The 21,035-nt window shown below is 39.5% G+C and overlaps 3 protein-coding genes across 3 annotated transcripts; 1 reads left to right on the top strand and 2 right to left on the bottom strand.

Annotated features, from left to right (window-relative positions):
* Positions 1-424: 424 nt before the first annotated feature.
* On the bottom strand, positions 425-4,598 carry dusp12 (dual specificity phosphatase 12). The gene is made up of 8 exons (XM_032531403.1): positions 4,328-4,598; positions 3,332-3,596; positions 2,577-2,690; positions 2,332-2,450; positions 2,089-2,176; positions 1,729-1,820; positions 1,089-1,168; positions 425-820 (listed from the first exon to the last, which is right to left on the bottom strand). Exons 2-8 carry the CDS (start codon positions 3,592-3,594, stop codon positions 683-685), a joined length of 894 nt encoding a protein of 297 aa, XP_032387294.1. The 5' UTR covers positions 3,595-3,596; positions 4,328-4,598; the 3' UTR covers positions 425-682.
* Positions 4,599-10,495: 5,897 nt separating this feature from the next.
* prg4a (proteoglycan 4a) lies at positions 10,496-17,630 on the top strand. The gene is made up of 14 exons (XM_032531400.1): positions 10,496-10,679; positions 11,222-11,338; positions 12,294-12,407; positions 12,595-12,645; positions 13,124-13,183; positions 13,392-13,469; positions 13,566-13,787; positions 14,028-14,129; positions 14,368-14,454; positions 14,967-15,106; positions 15,581-15,740; positions 16,069-16,152; positions 16,488-16,613; positions 16,838-17,630. The coding sequence occupies exons 1-14, from the start codon at positions 10,604-10,606 to the stop codon at positions 17,035-17,037; spliced, it is 1,617 nt and encodes a 538-aa protein (XP_032387291.1). The 5' UTR covers positions 10,496-10,603; the 3' UTR covers positions 17,038-17,630.
* LOC116699040 (nucleoprotein TPR) lies at positions 17,623-20,926 on the bottom strand. The gene is made up of 6 exons (XM_032531414.1): positions 20,909-20,926; positions 20,722-20,822; positions 19,897-20,038; positions 19,167-19,264; positions 18,294-18,404; positions 17,623-18,024 (listed from the first exon to the last, which is right to left on the bottom strand). The coding sequence occupies exons 2-6, from the start codon at positions 20,810-20,812 to the stop codon at positions 17,972-17,974; spliced, it is 495 nt and encodes a 164-aa protein (XP_032387305.1). The 5' UTR covers positions 20,813-20,822; positions 20,909-20,926; the 3' UTR covers positions 17,623-17,971.
* Between the last annotated feature and the right edge of the window lie 109 nt (positions 20,927-21,035).

Genomic DNA, 21,035 nt, shown 5'->3' with positions numbered 1-21,035 from the left:
CCAAGCTTTAAACTGGCTATAACTGACTGTTTGGCCACTTGGGGGAAGCAGAGACAAGTTATGAACACAACATTCACATTCGCTTTTTTGCCTTTGTGACAGTGAACCAAAACAGTAAAGATTAAAAACAATGAGCTGAAACTTGCTCTAAAGCTCTGTAAAGGCGAGGAGAGCTGCAGATTCAGGTGATTATTCTCTGTAGGTTTATCACTAAGAGCAACCCCTTTCACATTGTCATTGTTGTCACATTATTATAAAAATATTCATTAAAGCCACCTTAAGGAATTGATTTATAATAATCCGGATAGGCAGATGAAGCTGGAAAATTCTGATTTAATAAGTGATCCGCACCAATTTCTGGAAAACCTAAAATATTGAAGTTTGCAACAGCCCTTGTATCTAGCCTTTTTAAATGTTTTTATAAACGTGTCATGAACTATCAACTGGAGTAAGAGTCTGTACAAGCCGGTTTGAATTACACGGTCACCCATATCTTTCAGTAATCTTTTTCTTTGTCTTCAGGTCACTCACTGTACAAAATGTCTTTATTAACTGGTGCAAGATGAGTGTTACATTTAAAAAAAATATCAGTCATACAATTCTTCTTGACTGCGTGTTGATGAGCTGTCCGCCATCTCTTTTTCTGCCTGTAGAGGGTGGAATTCATGTATGAGTGTGTGTGTTATATGTTGAGTTGTTGGATCTCGTCCACTCTGTTGCGGTGCAGCTGGAAGGCAGGAGTGACCCATCGACCGCACGAACACTGGTCACCACACCAGCTGAATGAGCCCAGCTTGGAGCTACACTTAGGACACAGCAGCTACACACGCGAGGAGAGGGGAGACAAGTACCATAAGTGCCGATAAAGAGATCATTGTGTGTTAAAAAAAAAAGTACTTAAGACCTTTACAGTGATGGAAAGATGATCATGACTTACATTCATTCACTTATCAGCTCATACTTGCTACTTACTTGCTCATTCTTTAAAAGTAAACTTGCTTAAAATCAGTATGAGTGAGGCTGGGAACATCCATGGAAGTATTTTTTCAATAACACTATGTCCTGATCTGTGTGTATGTTTGCATCACCTGTCCATCCATAACTCCAAGTAACGCTTGTTCCATCCACTGCACTGGTTCAATGAAGTAAGAAGTACACTGGACGTCTCCTGGGCAACAACATATTTCATATCATTACTTGCAATATGTTCCTGACAAAAAAAAAAAAAACTTGCTGAAAAAGACAAGCGACTTGTCCAACAGTTTCAGGTGACAAAATCACAAACCTTTATGTATAAAAATGTATATTAAAGCATTTTTTACGTTACAAAGCTGTCTTGCTTGCAGTCCGTTTGACCGCATTGCATTGTGGGATACTTAGGCTGACATAGTGTCCAGTGTTTTCAAACTCTGGTATTTCACCAGAAATAGTATGCAGTTCATGTTCTATTGGTTTCATACTACGATTTTGAACGTACAAAACAAATCTCTTACTGTTTTAGCCTACAGAATAGCATGTTAGTATGGAATTTCGGACACAACCCACATCTCTGGTTCTGCTGCATCCATTTGGATCTTTATTTTCACACTGTACATAACAGTTAAAAAATAGAGTTATGGATTTTTGGACTATCATTATTCTTTGCCTTAATCATGCTCTAAGGTTTGTGCGGGCGCCTCATAGTTTGAAATCCTCTGGGCGAGATGAACAGTGTGGTTGTGTTCTTACTGGTGAGTTTACTGGACTTCTTGTGACCAAAGGCTGGTGCTCCTTCTCCTACTGGGTGACTGAGAATACTGGAGCCCCGGAACAGAGCTCGTCTGCAGAGGAGGAGGATAAGTACGGAGCTGGGGTCAGGATGCGTGTTTCCTAAAATGTTGAATTATTCCTTTTTAAACATAGTGATAACAAAATAGTTTATTCTGAAATAAATGCAAAGTTTTCAATTCTCCTTGTCAGCATTAAGAAGAAAAAAAGACAGTAAAGCTTGCTGCCTCAAGGTCTTTGACATTTCCCGTATGACATGAATGCAGCATCATTATAAAACTTTCCTTCTTCAGCCACTTTAAAAACTTTTCCACCTTTCACCTGCACTTCCTGCAACGATAGGACACTTCAGAGGAGCTGGAGTGGGCGGGGTCAGCGGCAAACAGCTCCCTGGGAATGTGCTGCAACTCTGCGAGCGCACGCGCACACAAAGAAGAAGAAGAAGAAGAAGAAGAAAAACATTGGAAAATCAATACACAAATAATGAATCCATGAAAGAAGAGTGTTGGCTACTGTCCTGTTTTTTTATTTTAATCCAAATAAACTATTTGGTGGGGGGGTTACCAGGGTACTTCTCTGTGATCTTGGTCAGTCTGTACTGTTTGTACAGAGGACTGGAGGTGTCCACTTCACACTGCAGAGACTCGTACAGACTCAACTGCTCCTCAAAACCACGGTTGACCCTGGAACACATCCACCAGCGATCAATCAATCATTAGTCCTACATCTAATACTAACGTCCTTTCTGACAACATACTCTTCAGTGTGCACGCACACGCACGCACACACACACACACACACACACTTACTGTACATCCTGTTTGACAGTCTTCAGTCTGTGGTAAGCCTCAGTGAAGCCCAGCTGGTATCTCTTCATCAGATAAGCAGTAACGATGGTGGCGCTGCGACTCCGACCTGCTTGGCTGACACACACACCAAAAAAATATTGAAACTGGTTGTTAATGAAAATAACTAGTTATGAGTTGCAGGCCCAGTTGACAGTAACTGCACATGATAAGTACATGTCTTGGTCTAATATTTAAATGATCAACACATCAATTTTATAGTTGCAAAGATTGGTGGCCTAGAGGTTGCCACCCTTGATCAGACTGTGGTTGTACTGCTCAGCTTCCAGCTAGGATTGTGTAACTGGGAATTAGACGGGTCACCGTTGCAAATGAGAATTTGTTCTCAATCGATTCATCAATTAGTTGTCTAGTAGTTGTCTACTATTAAGTTAATCGCCAGCTATTCTGATTAATCATTTGAATCATTTCTTACAAAAGAAAAGTAAAAATGATTCAATTACAATTTCTTAATTTGAATATTAAAAACCAAATATCTTCGAGTTGTGGAAAAAAACAAGACATTTGAGGACTTCATCTTGGGCTTTGGAACGCACTGGTCGACATTCTCTGACATTTTCTGAGCCAAACGATTGAGACAATAATCAACAATGACAAAATAACTGTTAGTTGCAGCCCTGCATCAGTAAAACACAGGATGGAAACCCATCTAGCGTGACAAGTGAAAGACAATAACGGGGTTGACCTCTGATCCTTACCAGTGAACGAGTGCAGCCCTGCCTCCATCCACAGCCTCGCGAATGAACAGGAAGCAGTCGTCCATGTGACTCAGAAGGTCAGAGGTTACCTCATCCAGAACATTGATCCACTTCCTGCGGAAGTTCCCATCTGCAGGAACCAGGGGGGCGGGGTCCACAGAGTCCACAGACAGGATGTGAGTGATAACGGCATCGGCCAGCGCCTGGCTGTCATTGAGGTCAGCCGCAGTGCCGATGTACAGACCAGGGTCCACCAGCAGCATGACTGCAAAGACACACACAGAGCGGAACCCAAGGTCTTCTTACGTAGGCAACAAAAGATCAGGCATTAAAATTCTATTAATTAGTAATTCAATTTAAAAAAAAATATTCCTAATTTCTCACATCTCAGGAACCTTAAAGCTCCTACCTAAAGAGGACATGGTGCAGCCTCAAGTATTCTTATCGAAATTAAAGGTTTGTCTGTTGTTGTTGTTTTTTTAATGATTTTTGCGTTACATTTGTTAGATACTTCAGATTAGAAATGTGGATGTAAAAAGACGGATATTGAAAATACAAAAACTAACAATGCAGGCCAATTTGAAAACATATAAAAGATTTCCAGTGGTCTTTAGATTTCATTAATGAATGAACTATTGCATACCACTATTCTCTACTCCACCTGTAGTCCTTTTGCATTCCTTTTCATTTTTTATGTCTTATGTATGGGTATTTTTTTTTTTACCATAGACTGTATATTTATTAAGGGTCTATGGTTTTAACATGTTTTTTCTGTAGAAGTCTATGGCGGCTTATTGTCCTATCACATCGGATTCACTTCTGTTCTTCATGCTGTTTACACATTAGAGGTGTTTTTTAGGCCTCATGCACTATGAAAAATCCGCTATAAAGCCGAGAGAACTAACGTATCAAAGGCAAGCCACAGATCCTTTTTAAAGGGGTCTGCGTTGACTCCGTCCTCAGAACAAAAACACTGATCTCTGACAGTTCACTCACCTGACAGCTGAGCTCAGCCTCGCGGTAGTTTTAGCTCTTCCGGTGAAGCTGTTGTCTCGGTCGCTAGCCGCGTTGAACATACATGAGGTGTAATGAGTAAAGGACCAGTGACAAAAACATCACAGGTAGCCGTGTTGATACAAAATACAACGTGCACTAACTGTCTGTGCACTGAAGTGTTTGGTTCGTCTTTGACACGGTCGGGCGGAAACATCCAGGAACACTCGTTAGTTCCGATGTAACGCCAAGTTTCATTACGATTGATTTATTTGATGAGGACAATGCGCATTAATCAACGATTTCTGTAAATGCGCCAGTGCCAGTCGGGTAAATTTCAACTGTAGTCCTAGTTACCTAGCATGCATGTCTTTATGGTGTGAAAAAACCAGAGCACGTCCGGAGGAAACCCACGTAAACACGGAGAGAACAGGAACTCCACACAGACAGGCGAACCGGGGATCGAACTCTGCCCAGACCAGTGATCGAACCGGATCGAACAGGCGGTTAGCACTACAGTGCGTCACTTATAGCCTATAGTCTATGGTCCTAGACGTTGAATTTAAAAAAAAAAAAAAAACACTAAAAACTGTTACAATATTAATGACTGGTCAAAATCATAGATTGTTAATATTAAATAATAAACAAATATTTAATAATATACAATCTATGGTCAGAACTTACACCTTTAGGTCTACCACCTACTTATTTAGTATACTTACATTATGCTAGAAGTTTTTCCTTTAACCAAAAATGTTTTGTCACTGGGGATGTTTAGGGATGTTTCGTGTTCAAAATGTTCACTCAAAAAAATAAACAAGAGCCAATGAACATACTTTTGAGAGAAAAAAAATAGTGTGAAATCTAGCTGGATGTAAATAAGATAATATGCATCTTAATCCAAAGAATCCCGGAATAAAAGGACTTTACCTCAAGCCTATCAAAAAACCACATTGCTTTATAACTGGTCCAGCTATCACTGTTGGACATAAGAATGAGATAGGAATACTCTCATGGACACTTGAGATAAGGTAGGACTCATGAATATGTTTGAGAAAAACATATCAACACAATGATCTCACAAATCATGAATTTGGGTCCACGTGACCACAAATTGAGAATAAACAACAAGAGAACATTCTTTACCCTCTAGGATAATAAACTTGAAACTGTGAAATTGGCTTCAGCTTTAACGCTGAAATAATGAGTAGGAACAAGTGAGGACAGTGACGGGAGGATACCAGGAGCATGAGGCAATGCAAGCAGACATTGGTCAGCAGACCACAGCCTCAGCGGGGAGCCATCACCACTGTCAAATGTAGAAAATAGCAAAATTACATAAACAATAAATGCAGATCTACATACATCCTGGCAGCTACAGACAGAACCAGACATATTTCTCAAATGAACTGTCTGACTTTAAATGTATTAAAGGACTAAACTTACAATCACATGCTCAGGTTGAGTGAATCTCTATATTCTTCTTTCAGTTGTGTTTCCTTTGCCAGACGGACTTTAAATACATGTTTCATAATGTCTGTCTGGTCTTCTGTTTCTCAACACCAACTAAGTACGTGTGAATGTGTTTGGCGCTCTGAACTTCCCGCCAGCGCACATCCCACAGTCTGTACATGGTCACAATGTGGGGTGCTTATAAAGTTTTATGAGCTGCTTTAATCTGACCGTGGGACCAATCACAATCCTTCAGTGTGACCACACCCGTGCCTGAGGGCTCATTAGAGGGCTGCCCATCACATATAATTGACTAGAAATTAAGCGTATGAAACAAGCCGAGCCAGATGCATGTAGTCAGTCAGACCAGGTGTGTGAATGGGAACAGAGTGGGTGTGTTGACGTGTTGGTCGGCTGCGTTGTGTTATCTTTCTAGCAGATGGCCTAAAAGACAAAGTGTAAACAAGCTGATTTGTGACAGACGTCAAACAGCCCAGGGTTCAACATTAAGGTTTTTTTTCACCTGCCCAAAGTCAATTTTTACTCAAAGTCAATTTTTTTTACTATTAGTTTCTATCTGTAATTTGTTTGATTGCATACATTTTTAGGTTCTCTCATTTAAATTCAATTTTTAATTCGATTTTATTTATAGTATCAATTCATAACAAGAGTTATCTCGAGACACTTTACAGATAGAGTAGGTCTAGACCACACTCCAGAATTTACAAGGACCCAACAGGTCTAGTAGTTTCCTCCAGAGCAAGCAACAGTGCGACAGTGGCGAGGAAAAACTTCCTTTTAGGCAGAAACCTCAGACAGACCCAGACCCAGACCCAGACCCAGACCCAGGCTCTTGGTAGGTGGGGTCTGACAACAGGTCGGGGTTAAAGTGAAGAGTGGCAATAATAGTCACAAAAAAAATAGTAGTTTGTAGTAGTTCTTGTAGTAGTTCATGGCATAGCAGGGCACTGGCATTTCATGGAGTTTGAATTGGAACATTTGTATTTTTGAGTTTTTAAACCTACAATAACTGCAAATGAGCCATGTTTTATGCAAACAATAATCATGTGAATAACTTTAGCAGCACTTAAAAAAAACATTAATAAAAATGTATTGAAACTTGTTATGCCCAACTGGCCAAGTGTGTTATATGAACTTGCCCAACGTGGCATTTTACTTGCCCTGGGTCATTGGGTAACCCTCATTGTCAACCCTGCAGCCTTCTCCTATTTGAAATGTAATTATAGCATCTTTCACTTTATGGTTATGATAGTTGGAAAAATCCAACAATCCCAGTGCAACCTGATGCAGTCTCAGTGTTGGTTTCAGCCCATGCTCTCAGGGTTGGAGTTGTTGGAGAGAGGGGCGGCGGCCTATCAGCTTCCAGTACGTTCTGCCACAGTGTCTTTTTAAAACTACCTTTGGGGGGTACAGAAGTTGTAAATGTTCAAATCCCACACATGCAGCAGGGGCTTTAAATAAAGTTAAATCAGTAAACCTGATATTTGTTTTTTCATTCAAATGAAATACCATCTGTTAGTGTCATCCACTTTAAATATTATGGATAAGATTCAGGATTTTTTTCTACATACTATGCAATGACTGTCATCAATGTGCTTTACTTCATGGCATGGTGGCTGTTTGGTTAGTGATGCTTGCAACCCCACCAGCCTGTAGTCAGTGGATACTGGGACCGGTGGTTCAAGACCTATTCCGAATGGTCCTTTTTATGTGGAGTTTGCATCTTCTTCCATACTTTCCTTGACATACTATACCATGACTTTTTTGTCCCTTTTTTCAACATACCATACTATGACTTATGTCGACATACTATACAATGAGATTTTTGTCACTTTTTTCAACATACTATACTATGACTTTTTTCAACATACTATACTACAATATTTTTATCCCATTTTATTTGATATACTATAAAATACCTTTTTTAAAACCTTTCTTCAATAAGTATACAATGACTCGTTAATGGCTTTTTTCGACATAGGATACTATAAGTGTTTTTGGCTTTGTTTCTTCTGTGTCCCAGTGGCTCAGGGGTTAAGACTGTGCTACTAAACAGCCTCCAAGTAGTTCCTGCAGACTCCGGTCTTTAATTTTTTTTTTCGACATACCATAATATGACTTCTAAACGGCTTTTTTGGACACACTAAACTGATTTTTTTTGTCACTTTTTTGACGTACTATACCATGTTTTTTAAAATATATTAAAAAAAAGAAATTTAGAATTACATTCTATGAATTTCTTATCACTTTTTTACTATGACTTTTTCGACATACTATACTATGACTTTTTCAACATACTATACTATGACTTTTTTTGAAATACTATTCTATGACTTTTTCTAACATACTATACTATAACTTTTTTCGACATACCATAGTATGACTTATTGTGGGAATGTTGTTCCACAGCATTCCAAATATTGTTATTTGGTTCTTTATTATTCTGCTTCTTTCTTAATATCTTTCTTTCTAATATACTATACTTTATAATTTCTTTTGACATACTATACTATGACTCTTTTTGATATACTCTACAATTACTTTTTTATCACTATTTTCAACACACTATACTATGACATTTTTTATAATTTTTTTTGACGTACTATACTATGACATTTAAAAAAAAATTTATGGCTTTTTTTGACATATTCTATGACAGTTTTCAGTATACTTTTTTTGGTGGCTTTGTGGCTGTGTGGTTACCAATTTGCAAAACTTTGCAACTACAGCAACAAATAGGCCGTGCATACTGTGTCTCGGGTTGGTCCTTTTTATGTGGAGTTTGCATGCTCTTCCAGACTTTCTTTGACATACTATACTAAGACTTTTAATCACTTTTTTTGACGTACTATACTATGACTTTTTTGAGATACTATACTTTATAATTTCTTTTTACATACTATAACCCTATACCCTAACCCTATACCCTAACCCTAACCCTAACCCCCTAACCCTAAAACTAACCCCCTAACCCTACCCTAACCCCTAACCCTAACCCAAACCCTAACCCCTAACCCTACCCTAACCCCCTAACCCTAACCCTAACCCTAACCCTAACCCTAACCCACCTAACCCTAACCCTACCCTAACCCCTAACCCCTAACCCTAACCCTAACCCTAACCCCCTAACCCTAACCTAACCCCCTAACCCTAACCCTAACCCCCCTAACCCTAACCCCCCTAACCCTAACCCTAACCCTAACCCTAACCCCCTAACCCTAACCCCCTAACCCTAACCCTAACCCTAACCCTAACCCCCTAACCCTAACCCTAACCCTAACCCTAACACTATGACTATTTTTGATGTACTCTACAATTACTTTTTTATCACTTTTTTGAAATACTATACTATGCCTTTATTCAGCATACTATACTATGACTTTTTCAATATACTATACAATGTCTTTATTATAATTTCTTTAGACATACTAAACTATGTCTTTATCATTATTATTATGCACCTGCTCCAGCCACTGAGCTAATTGGCCACTGCTTTGACTCCTTAATGTTTGTTTTTTTTACATACTATGCTATGACTGTTTTTAATGTACTTTATTATGTGACATGGCTGTGTGATTAGCAATGCTTGCAGCTACACCAGGTAGGAGGAAGTGCATGCTATCAGCCGTGGTCAAAACGCGGTCTGGTTGGTCTTTTTTTTAGTGGAGTTAGCATGTTCTTCCAGACTTTGTTGGACCTATTATACTATGACTTTTTTCAACATACCATGCCGTGACATTTTGATCTCTTTTTTCGTGGTTCGAAACCCAGTCCGGGCTGGTCCTTTTTATGTGGAGTTTCTTCCAGACTTTCTTTGCCCTACTATACTATGACTTTTTTTTCATGCAAAAGCTTCAAGATAATATTTTTTGCTTACATACTGAAATCTAACAATGATCGGATCATTAAATACATTAACACCTCCATAATGCATTGTTGGAGCTTATTTTATGTCTGAAATGCTCTGGTGTCTTTATTTTTTATGGTTATTGCCAAAAGTAAACAGTTCGTCAACATCAAAATAAAGTAAAGTGAAGTAACGGCCTGACCAATTTGACCTGTCTATTTCCCCTCATCCTCTTCTTGTGAAAGTCACCCGCATGTAGACACTTTTTACGACCCACGGAGTGAGCTAAACAATTGAAACTCCACCGAATAATTGTCAAAACCACATGACATCAGTGTTGGCTGGCTCAAACACCTCATTCCTTAAGATGGTTGGCAGGGAAAATGTGCAGCATGTAGGAGTAATTCACATGTGGGTGAAACCACAGACCTCACAAGCGGGTTAAACCAACATCAAAATATTGTACGTGAGTACTAAAATGTTTTTGATTTATTAAATGGTAACTTAAAAGACTAGTTGACCAAGAAATGATTTGATATTGTAAAAATAAAAATATCAAAATGCTTGAAGAAGACAGGTTTTTGGTGCAACCAAAAACACAAAGTAAAAAGTAACTGGGGTTATTTGTAATAAGTTACTTTCCATCTCTGGTCTTGAAACAAGTTACTGTGTGTAGGAGTTCATTTATTGCCAGTGTCGTAAGTTTAAATACGTCCCGGCAGTTTTTAATTAGTCAGTGGGTGTAGTATGAGTGTGTGTGTGTTTGTGTGTGCTGCTAATTAAAAGTGTCCTGTCTCACGGTCTTTGTCCCATCTATAAGAACAACAGACGGACAGATTTATAAAAGGACAAGAAGAAGTGACTCTAGACTCATTCTCTCACTCTCTATTACTTTGGCAGTGTGTCTCTCTCTTTGTACATCACACTTGTTATTCAGCTCAGCAGAGTAGTGGGTAAAGATGGTGATGATGAAAATATCCCCGTGGCTCCTGTTGCTTGGCCTTGCTGTGACCTACACTGCAGCTGCTGGACCAGGTACACATTTATTTATCCTTCTAAATCTACACTACAGCACGTTGTTTTTTAATTTACCCTTTTAATCATTTCTGAGGCCTTATTGTGTAACTACCTTAGAATGTCTAAAATATTTAATAACCTAATAATATCCTTGGTATGCCTTATAGGATATGATAATGCACCTACTATAGTACACAATGTCTCCTAATGAACTTGTGATTTCACCTTATGTGTTACACTGCACTTATATATATGACTTGCAATCAAACTCAGATCAATTTTAATGCAACTTTGATATCTTGAATTGTCTTATAATGCACGTGAATGTGCATGTGAAATGTTATAATAGCCCTATGCTTATATTTTATCTGTTAACACACCTATTTTGCCTTAGAAATGTCCTACAATACTAATCTATGGTAACATCTCTTGTTTACTATTCTGTTCATAATACTTTGGGATCTCCTAAAGTTATGATTCCAATATAATATGGTTGCAATGCCTTAAGATTGAAAATTACTGTTACCGAAATTTCACCAATACATGCTGTTTCTCTCCAGGCAGCTGTGTGGGTCGCTGTGGCGAGGTGTTCACCAGAGGCCAGCAGTGTACCTGTGACTTCAGCTGCCTGCAACATAACGAGTGCTGCCCAGACTTTCAGGCTGTGTGCATCACTGGTATGATACTCAACAGATTAAGATATATAACAGCACATTTCATTGATTCATCTGTGTAAATGATGAGATGGTAGCATCAAAAGGTAATAGGACACCTGAAAGACACACAGTATGTAAGAAGGACCGACCAAAGAGAAGGTATTAGACATGCAGGCAATGAAGGCAGATAATATGTCTCACTCTTAGTTTATAGTGAATAAATGTTGAAGCATATGGCATGAACAAATCAGATGTCTCAAATGGGAAAGTGGTCCCACTGTCATGCTGACCCCTCAACAGAGACTGAACTTCTGATTTTATAGCTCTGTGGAACTTATTTTTAGCCTCTTTTACCTCATTCTTTTGGTTTCAATTCACTTGTTTTGCATTTCTTTTTTTTCAAACTTTGGAGCCATTACTTGGTTTCTATTAACCATTTAGCTTTTTTTTAGCTCATTTATTTAATTTCTATATAAATTCTAGCCTTTTTAGCTTGTTATTTTGATTTCTATCAAGCTCTTTAGTCTTTACTTTGACTACATTTGGGATCGTCTAATGGCTGTAAGCTCTAGATGTTCTTCTCAGTTGTTGGTGGAGACCAAAATGAACCTTAAAGGAGAGCAAATTGGATGAAATTTGTCAAGTGGCACACACCCAACTCCAAATGAATGCTAAAGTGGCTGTGTATGTGCAACTGTTTGCTTTATGAGGCAATCATTTGGCAGCATAGATAGATAGATAGATAGATAGATAGATAGATAGATAGATAGATAGATAGATAGATAGATAGATATTTATTGATCCCAAACAAATGGGAAATTATGGTGTTGCAGCAGCAAAATCAGTGACACAGCAGGATAGATGTCGGTCAGTGTGTGTCGAGTTCTTCTGGACTCTTCTGACAGTTTAGACCAGTAGGAAGCTCGGGTTGTGTCTCTGCTGTGTTGATGACGTTGGGTTCGTCTGTTGTTCTCAGCTCAGTCCTGTCAGGGGCGCTGTGGTGAGACCTTCAGGCGTGGTCGGACATGCGAGTGTGATCCACGGTGCATCCAGTACAACACCTGTTGTCAAGACTACCAGCTACACTGCGGTACTGGCCAACAACCACAACCACAGCTAACAACACCAGTATACACAGTGCCCCACTGGGACTTAGCAACACATACACAACTATAGTGGACTTTAAAGACATAATAAAGCTTTAAGAAGCTTGGGTATTGAATGGATAAAATATCCTTATTTAAGTGCTGTTTCTCACCTTGTTTCTCTGTCCACAGATGCCAGAGTGTCAGTTTCACACATACAGCCTGTGAGGGCTGCATCTTCAGGTTAGCAACCATCGTACCAAACTAACTAAAGGAGTTTTCCCTTTCATTGCCAGTAGCTTTTTCACTGAAATTTGCTTTCATTTGGCATATCTACTGTCCATTATATAAAGCAACAATAGTATTCTAACCCAATTAGGGTCATTATTACTCATGTATGTTGGCGATATTTATAATCAGTGAGATGAAGATGGAAAATTAATTTGTATTGACAGAATGAACTTTTTTTTAAATATGTATTTAATGAGTTAAGCAATCGGTTTCCCAAATGGGTCAGTAATGGCACAAGGAAAAAAGGAGGGACCCACAAATCCAGGGAAGTGAACAAAATATTTTAAAATGCACAAATGCAAGTACTGAGAGACAATTTCAATATGTTTTTAAGCTTGAGATTCTTTTTGAATACGATGATGGATAACAGGTGTGTCCTCACAGTCTACTGCTTTATTTCTTTTGTTCATTATTAGTTTCTTCTCCTCAGGAAAGCAGAAATCAGAGAGGAGGTGGACGTCTAACAGCGAAAGCGAGGAATGGTACACAGGTAGATGTTGTTCAAATGCTGGGCTTGTTTATTCAAAATGAGAAAAAAACATTTACTGTGTCCAAACAGCATTTAATAAATACACAAACATATACAGCTTTTACTACTACAACTGCATGCTAATGAAGAAGTATGGATTACTGTTAGCATAGCTTAGCATAAAGACAGGAAATAGGAGGAAACAGCTAACCTATCCTAAAATGTCCAGGTGCAGGCCGCAAACCACTGACTGACAGGTCCTCTGGCCCCGCCCCTCCTGTTGTACCAACCAATCCACAACGACATGGTTTAGAATTTCATTTTTTCTCAAAAGATAATTTTGTTTTGCTTTATTACATAAAAACAAAAGTCATTGTCTTCCTTTACCTTTTTTCTCTCCCAGGTGTGAGTGACGTCTCTGTCGGTCTGCTGCCAGTGTCCATCCCTTCTTCTCATAGCGGCGTTCCAGACTGGCCAGCTGGCCACTCTCTGCCCAGCTACAGTGCTCCGTCCCTGGGCAGCGGTGCTCCTGTCGGACCCAGTGGTCCTGGAGCTGTTGATGGTAAAGTGAATGTCCACCTGGTGCTGTCCCCTGGGGGAGGGACTCCATCTGGGCCAAGTCCAGGTTAATTATACAGAGATTATGTCATTTATACATTTCATTTTGAATATTAAAATGGTTAAATATGATTTTGATGAAATTTGAATAATTGTAAAAAACATTGACTACAATTTGTTTGGAAATTTTTGCAACCCTTTTGTTTGAAAAGAACTTCTAGAATCCTAGAAATGTTAAACAGAAGTGTTAATTTGATTTTTTTACATTTGACCACATAATCTAATAAATGTTTTGTTTTGTTCCCAGATCTCAGTGGCCCAGCAGGCTCCAGACCCAGCACCCTGCAGGACGTAGCCCAGGCTTTGGGTCTCTCTGTGGTGGAAGGAGGTGCCGAGGGACTAGGAACAGGTAGGACAAGATGGTGTGTGTGTGTGGTGTGTGTGTGTGTCTGTGTGTGTGTGTGTGTGTGTGTGTGTGTGTGTGTGTGTGTGTGTGTGTTGTATTTTGCCTAACTTCAGTCTCTTTTGTGTTTTGAACGGATCAGAAGGATCCTTTCTTAACACATGTCTCTGTTTTTGTTTGTTTGTCTAATTAACAAATACTGAAAATGCTAAAAATGTGTGTGTGTGTGTGTGTGTGTGTATAGGAGTCCTTGCTGATGTCGACCTATGCAGTGATTCTCCCATTAATGGACTGACAGCTCTCAGCAACGGGACCATACTGATATTTAAAGGTCAGTGTTAGTGTGCGTTGCTGCAAACTGTCACGTAGGTGGACCTTGTGGATAAAATGGAATTTATTGTTTTTACATATCTTTGCTGTCGGGCAGAAACCTCATATCTCCATATTTCATAATTTTAGTTTTTTTCCCCATAATTCAGTGCTATTGGTCACCCTGTACAGCTGCCTGTCTGTGGGTTTTACAAATATTTAAACATGAACCAGACAATTTCGTCTGAATGTGTCTTAGACACAAATGAGCTTTTTTCCTTTTTATTGAAAAACAATGGTTTTGGACATACAAGGATTTCACCTGGTAGCGACAATATATTACAGTGTGTGAGGATTTTCCGTTAACAAATACATATCTAAGCAAATAATGTAAAAAAAGTGTTTACGTATTTTGTATGTGTATGATCTTAGTATGATCTGTGTATGATACTGTGATTCTGTGAAGTCTCCATGTGTCCTGTGTAAGCTGTATCTGTGTGTGTGTGTGTGTGTGTGTGTGTGTGTGTGTTTCAGGTGAGCTGCTCTGGTCAGTGGACCCTGTCAGTCGCTTAGTTGGTCCTCCGCAGAGTATCACAGACACTCTGGGTGTCTCCTCTCCCATTGATACTGTCTTCACACGCTGCAACTGCCACAGAAACACCTACATCATCAAGGTACAGATACACACAACCCAGTATTACTACTGCTGTCAGCACAGCTACAACCACTGTCTTACCTCTACCTCTGCTGCTGTGTTACTACTGACACCACCAGTACAACCACTATTAATAATATATCATATTCAGGTTCAAACTATTTGGGATTTCTTCCAGAACATGTTTACTTTTTGCTGTCTACTGTTGCTTTAAACTTACACTTATTATAGCACCACTAACAGGGAAATCTATTGGACATCCTTCTCTATCATTGACATAATTGAACTCTATGGTTTCCATCAAAAGAAGTCTATCTATGTTTGAGTATACAGAATAAGATATGTTGATGCCAAGATGTGCTACAGTAATGTGACAACATGAACTCAACAAAAGGAAATCACTATATGTCTTCAGCAACACAAGATCACTTCAGAAAATCAGTAAATAGTTATCCTCTTCGTCTCCATCTGCCCTTTTCATCCGCCGCACTAGGGAGACCAGTACTGGCGTCTAGATAGTAACATGGTGATGGAGCCGGGCTACCCCAAACCTCTGGCCTCTGAGTTTCCCGGTCTGACAGGAAGTATCAGTGCTGCACTGGCAGTACCAGCCACCAGGAGCAGCCCCGAGACTGTATACTTCTTCAAGAATGGTGAGGAATATTAAGACACACATTAACTGGTGAACAGAGAGACAGCGGTTCAATCTAGAGCTGGGAGGGATTCACCGTCTTGCATAAAGCACACTTTACCTGGTACAAGATTTTTATTTCAAGTTGCTAAATCACATGAGGGTTAGTGTGGTTGTGTGTTGTATTGGTCAGCTCCCAGTATGTGTAGGGTAAATAAGGACCTCTGTCATCTTGCTCTAGAGATATAAATGAACAGAACAAGCTTGCAGATACATGGACATACAGTGTTTTAATGCTATATGACTTTATAGACATAATCAGCGGTAGCTTTCCATGTTTTGTCTATTAGGAGGCATCATGCAGAGGTACACCTTCCCACCAGGCAGCACTCCGTCCTGCAGCAAGACACCAAGACGTTTCGCTCGCCAGGCTGGTCAGTACCCTTAAAAACATATTATCCCCAAAATGTTGGACTATTCCTACAAACCCCCAGGGAATTGGTTAAAAGAAAATTCTGACAAAAGTTGCAGCATAGTGACATTAATTTGTCAAAAGTTAACCCATCATAGCAGCAACGTTCTCACCGCTAACCAACTACTTATATGGACTATTACCATAATTACCTAAACAGTTATTTTGCAATATGTATTGAAATTGGATAAAACCATACATTTATTGGGTTATATTATATGAATCAAATTCTACCAAAGCGAGCATGTGCTTGAATGTACTTTAAATTCTGTTGTTTTAACTTCTCACTTTCACAAGTTCGTCTGAGTGGAGAGATCAACATCAAAGTGTCTCTGAAGGGATTCCCCAGCCCGGTCACCGCTGCTCTGTCCATGCCCAGTCCTCAGGGGAATTATCCATACGAGCACTACGTCTTCTCTGGACGTAAGAACCATCCTATCCCCATTCTGTTCATTCTTGTTAGAAAGCAATATGATTGTAGGCTGTAACTCTGTGTCACTGACTGAGATAAAAGTATTGTAGTTTACCATGTCGAATTCTCATGTTTCTGAGGCTTTCACACTTCGGAGGCTGCTGACTTGTGTATGTGGCTTGATTACTCTGGTTAAATGTGTCTGAGCTGTTACACTCTTCTGTCTTCTCTGCAGCGCTCTTCTTCAGGGTCCAGATTTCACGTGACCTGCCAGTGCTGGTCAAACCTGACCCATCTGCAGCCCTTGCAGCCCTTGCACCCCTCCTCATCTTTAGCCCTGCCGCTGTGGCAACCAACTCTGCCAACATGGCCGCTCAAAATGCTAACCCTCCCCTCCCAGCCAACTCCATCAGAGTTTGGCTGCGCTGCCCTTAGGAACATCCTGACAAGCAGACAGAAGCTGTGTTCTGGTATTTTCTATATCAGCACAGGTTTTACTTAGTAAATATATATATGGAGCAAATAGTAACCTGTCTCGATTTTAATTTTCCATAGTTTTTTTCCCTCCCAACTACATACCATCACAAATTTTGACAGCCCCACCCATCTATAAAACCTAAAACCTTCCAAAGGTTTCATTTCCAATGGTTGTGTGATGGGTAGAATTTATTCTTTTAGGAATTCTGAAAATGACCCGTTGTTTTGTCCACATATAAAGTGTCATTGATTATGTTTAGGGACGTAACTATCAATTATCTTATTAGTGATTACTCAGTCAAACAATTAATCTCTGTAAAATATATATGTTTTAGTCAATAAAATAGCCAAATCTAAAACCTAGAGTATACAAATATAAAACAAAGAAAAGCTCCAAACCCTCACATTTAAGAAGCTAAAACCAGAGAATGCAATCTCTATGGCAGCCATCTTAAGTGTGATAATTCATCGCTGATTGGCAATGGCCTCTCAGTCCACTCTCAGTGGAATAACACACTGATTATAAAAAAAACCACATCTCGCTGCTACATATTATTCAACTTTATTACCAGAAGCGCATTAACAGTACAAAGACAAAGCAAAATAAAGAAACTAACAAACTGACAATGCTCTCATGAATACATTTGAAAAAGAAATTACAACAGAAAACTAAAAACTCTGGATTTCACAAACAATGTGACCGTACAAATCAAAAGGATCCCACACATTCAGAGCTGTCATGTCTCTTATGTTATAGTGTGATTAATGGAATTTTGATAGGACAGAAGATTTGAGAATACTGGATGTCCTAAAAAATAATCCTGTAAATAAGCATGGTCTTTCCATTTCATTATTGGATGAAATGACTGAGTTACTACTACTGACATCTTCATTAGGCGATGCCCCCTCTGCCCATGGCTCCTCCCCTTCCACGAGAGAACGTACCTGTACAAGTACAAATGTGAGAAGAAAGACGTTCAGAATTAATGACCTACATGATCACTGTTCCAGATTATCATCCCCATCAGTTGTGTTCCCATGTAGCTGCTCTCTGCTTATTGCACTTCAATAAACAGCTTCATCATAACCCTTTTGAGTGACTGGAGTTTATTCTGTAAATGTACAATATGAGTGATCATAAAGCCTGTATTAAGAGCCCTAAAAGATCTTTACTGACACACCGAAAGTCCTCCAGGACTGTTTTAGTTTCTCACCTCTGCGGGTGAGTAAGGTCCTGGCCTCGACTCTCCCTCCTCTGGTTCCTCTGCCTGACAGGCTGCTGATCAGACTGCTCACTGTGCGCCGCTGAGTACCACTGCTGGTGTCTATGAATAAAGCCAGAGATCAACAGTGAAGCCAATATTATCACATCAGGTTATGCTATACATAAGAACACAGGAAACTACTCAAAGTAGTTTACCTAATCTTACTTTACTTAGATAAAGTGCAAGAAATTAAAAGCTATGTTATTTTATACACTTACTGACTACTTTCTTTCTGTCCTTACTCTTATTTTTGCCTTAAGTTTGACTGTAAGCAACTACAAATAATTTCTCTGAAGGGATCAGTACAGTATTCTGATTCATATCACAGAGGACAAAGACGTTCAGCTAAACACAAATATGACAGGTGGTAGTTCTACGCCGAGGAATTCAGCAGGATTGTTTGAGCATATCAGAAAGCTGCTGAAACTTCTTTCTCCATATGAAAATATTTAACAGTAGAGGCATCCCTCTCTGGTTTCAATGTTTTTACCAATATATGAAATAAATATTGGATATATAACATTTGATGTAGAAGTCCTAAATCCCCAAAACAGTGTTATTGCAACAACTTGTCATAGTCATTAAAATTAATTTGTGGGATGAGAACTTCGTTCAAGATACAGTATACTTTCTGCAGGCCAAATCATTTCAAACATCAAGTCCATGCCAACTAAAACAAGTGAAAGGTTGTGCTGACATGGAAGCTAAAAGGGCAACATGGCCCAACAAGTTTTATTTACATGCCTGGAAATGTTTGTTGGAGTTCATTATAAAAATAATGCAATTAGGCTTTTAATTATGATCATACACAGAACACTTTACCAGGGTCTTGGCTGGTAGAAGGCAGTGATGAATCATCGCCCTGCTGTCCTGTTGACTCCATGTCTGTCTGGCTCTCCAAAGAGGATTCAATACCAGGACTGGGAAACACAAATAATGTCCTCAAAACACAAATACGGCACCACAAAAAAGAAAAAAAAAAAACGTACCATAATTGTCTGGCACATTCTGATTACAATTAAACGTACATAATAGGGCTGCACGTTATGAGGAAAATATGCAATAACGTTGACTATCGCTATTACTTGGGATAAATAACCAGATATTAACGTGTTTCTTACTTATGCCTTTCTGCTGGTTACATTGTTTTTAATTACTCGTTGAATTTAAAACAAATGAAAGGAATCATTTCCAACATTCTTTCATGGAACAAAAAATTTAATTGAATATAAATTGGAACCACTAAAATAGAAAAAATGAATGGGTTACATTTTAAAGTGCAGTTTTTTATTGCAACTAACACAAAACATCACAGAGTGTCTTGTGCCATATGTTGCAGCCTTTTCAGTTGATATTATGATGACCATAAAAAAACAACATTTTGAGCAGCCATCGTACAAAACCTTTTTTTTTTTTTTTTTAAACCACAAATACATCTTGTATTAGAATGTACTTTCACAACTTCCAATCTTCCAATCAGCTTCAGCAGGACCAGTGACTATCTGAAAGACATCTTCTTGTTAATCCCTTTGATTTATTTAAAGCTGCTCACCCCTCTCCTTCCTGCTCCATGAAGACTTCATCTCCATCATCTGCAGCAGAAGCCATCCCGGTGGAGGTGGTTACCATGGGAACTGACTGGGATGCCATGTTGTCACCACTGTCTGAGGGTAGAGACTCTGTGAAGACCGTCACTAACACAGACAGAGAGCCATGATGTAGCATTCATAGTGAATAGTGATACATGTCAAACTCAGACTGTATAAGGCCCTGTTTACACGTACATGGTTATTTTGACAAACGGAGACATTTCCCTTCGTTTGTGCCCTTAGTTTACACGCAAATGGAGAATTTGCCTCTGAAGACGAGTCTTTCTAAAAATTCTGGCCAGAGTGGAGATGTTTGAAATCTTCGTTTGCTTGTAAACTGAGACAACCGGAGGTTTAGGCAGCTGACGAAGTGAGGAAGAGGAGAGAGAGGAAGAGATTTGTTGCTATTTTCATGATTCTGATTGGCTAACATGGGTTTGAGCTCATTGATACACTTCCACCCACCCCACCCCCACACACATTCTTGAACCCGGGGGGGTTAAAATGTCCGTTTATGAAAATAATATGCAGTCTAAAACATATAGGTATCAAAAGAGCCAAAAGGGAGCTCTAAGTGGGCCGCTCCGGCCTGTCTTTGAACTTCCTTTTCAGTGCCTGTGGTTGCCTAACTCCCGGCTAATCCAAAATTGAACAAGGGGAACATGGATGGAGCTGAGAAGGGCTGAATGAAGCCTACAGTCTCTGTTCGCCTACTGTGACGGCACTCACATGCCCCGAGGAGGTTTCCGCTTGGTTGAACTTTCATAAATGTACCGAGTGTGTCTCACCTGGTGCAGCCACTTGTAAAGGCGTGGTGGGGACACTCCTTCCTCCCCCGTCTTCATCATGAGCACGAGGGAAAAGAGGAGACTCATACATCCCCAGACCTTCACACATAGCAGTATAAAAAAAAAAAGAAGAAAAACCTAACATCCTTTGGGTCCCTCCAGGTGTAACTGTGATGTTTTTTACCCCCCTTGAAGGGGAGCTGTCCCCGGTCATGTGAGGCCATGTCTGACACGGGCTTCTGAGGTCCAAAACCGGGAAACCCGGGCAGACCCCCACCGAGAGAAATGGAGATGAACAAAACAGTAGGGCACAT

The sequence above is a fragment of the Etheostoma spectabile genome, chromosome 12 (genome assembly GCF_008692095.1).
Source record: "Etheostoma spectabile isolate EspeVRDwgs_2016 chromosome 12, UIUC_Espe_1.0, whole genome shotgun sequence".
Taxonomy (NCBI): Eukaryota; Metazoa; Chordata; class Actinopteri; order Perciformes; family Percidae; genus Etheostoma; species Etheostoma spectabile.
The sequence above is the reverse complement of the archived record's forward strand: the minus strand, read 5'-3'. Positions and strand labels throughout refer to the sequence as shown.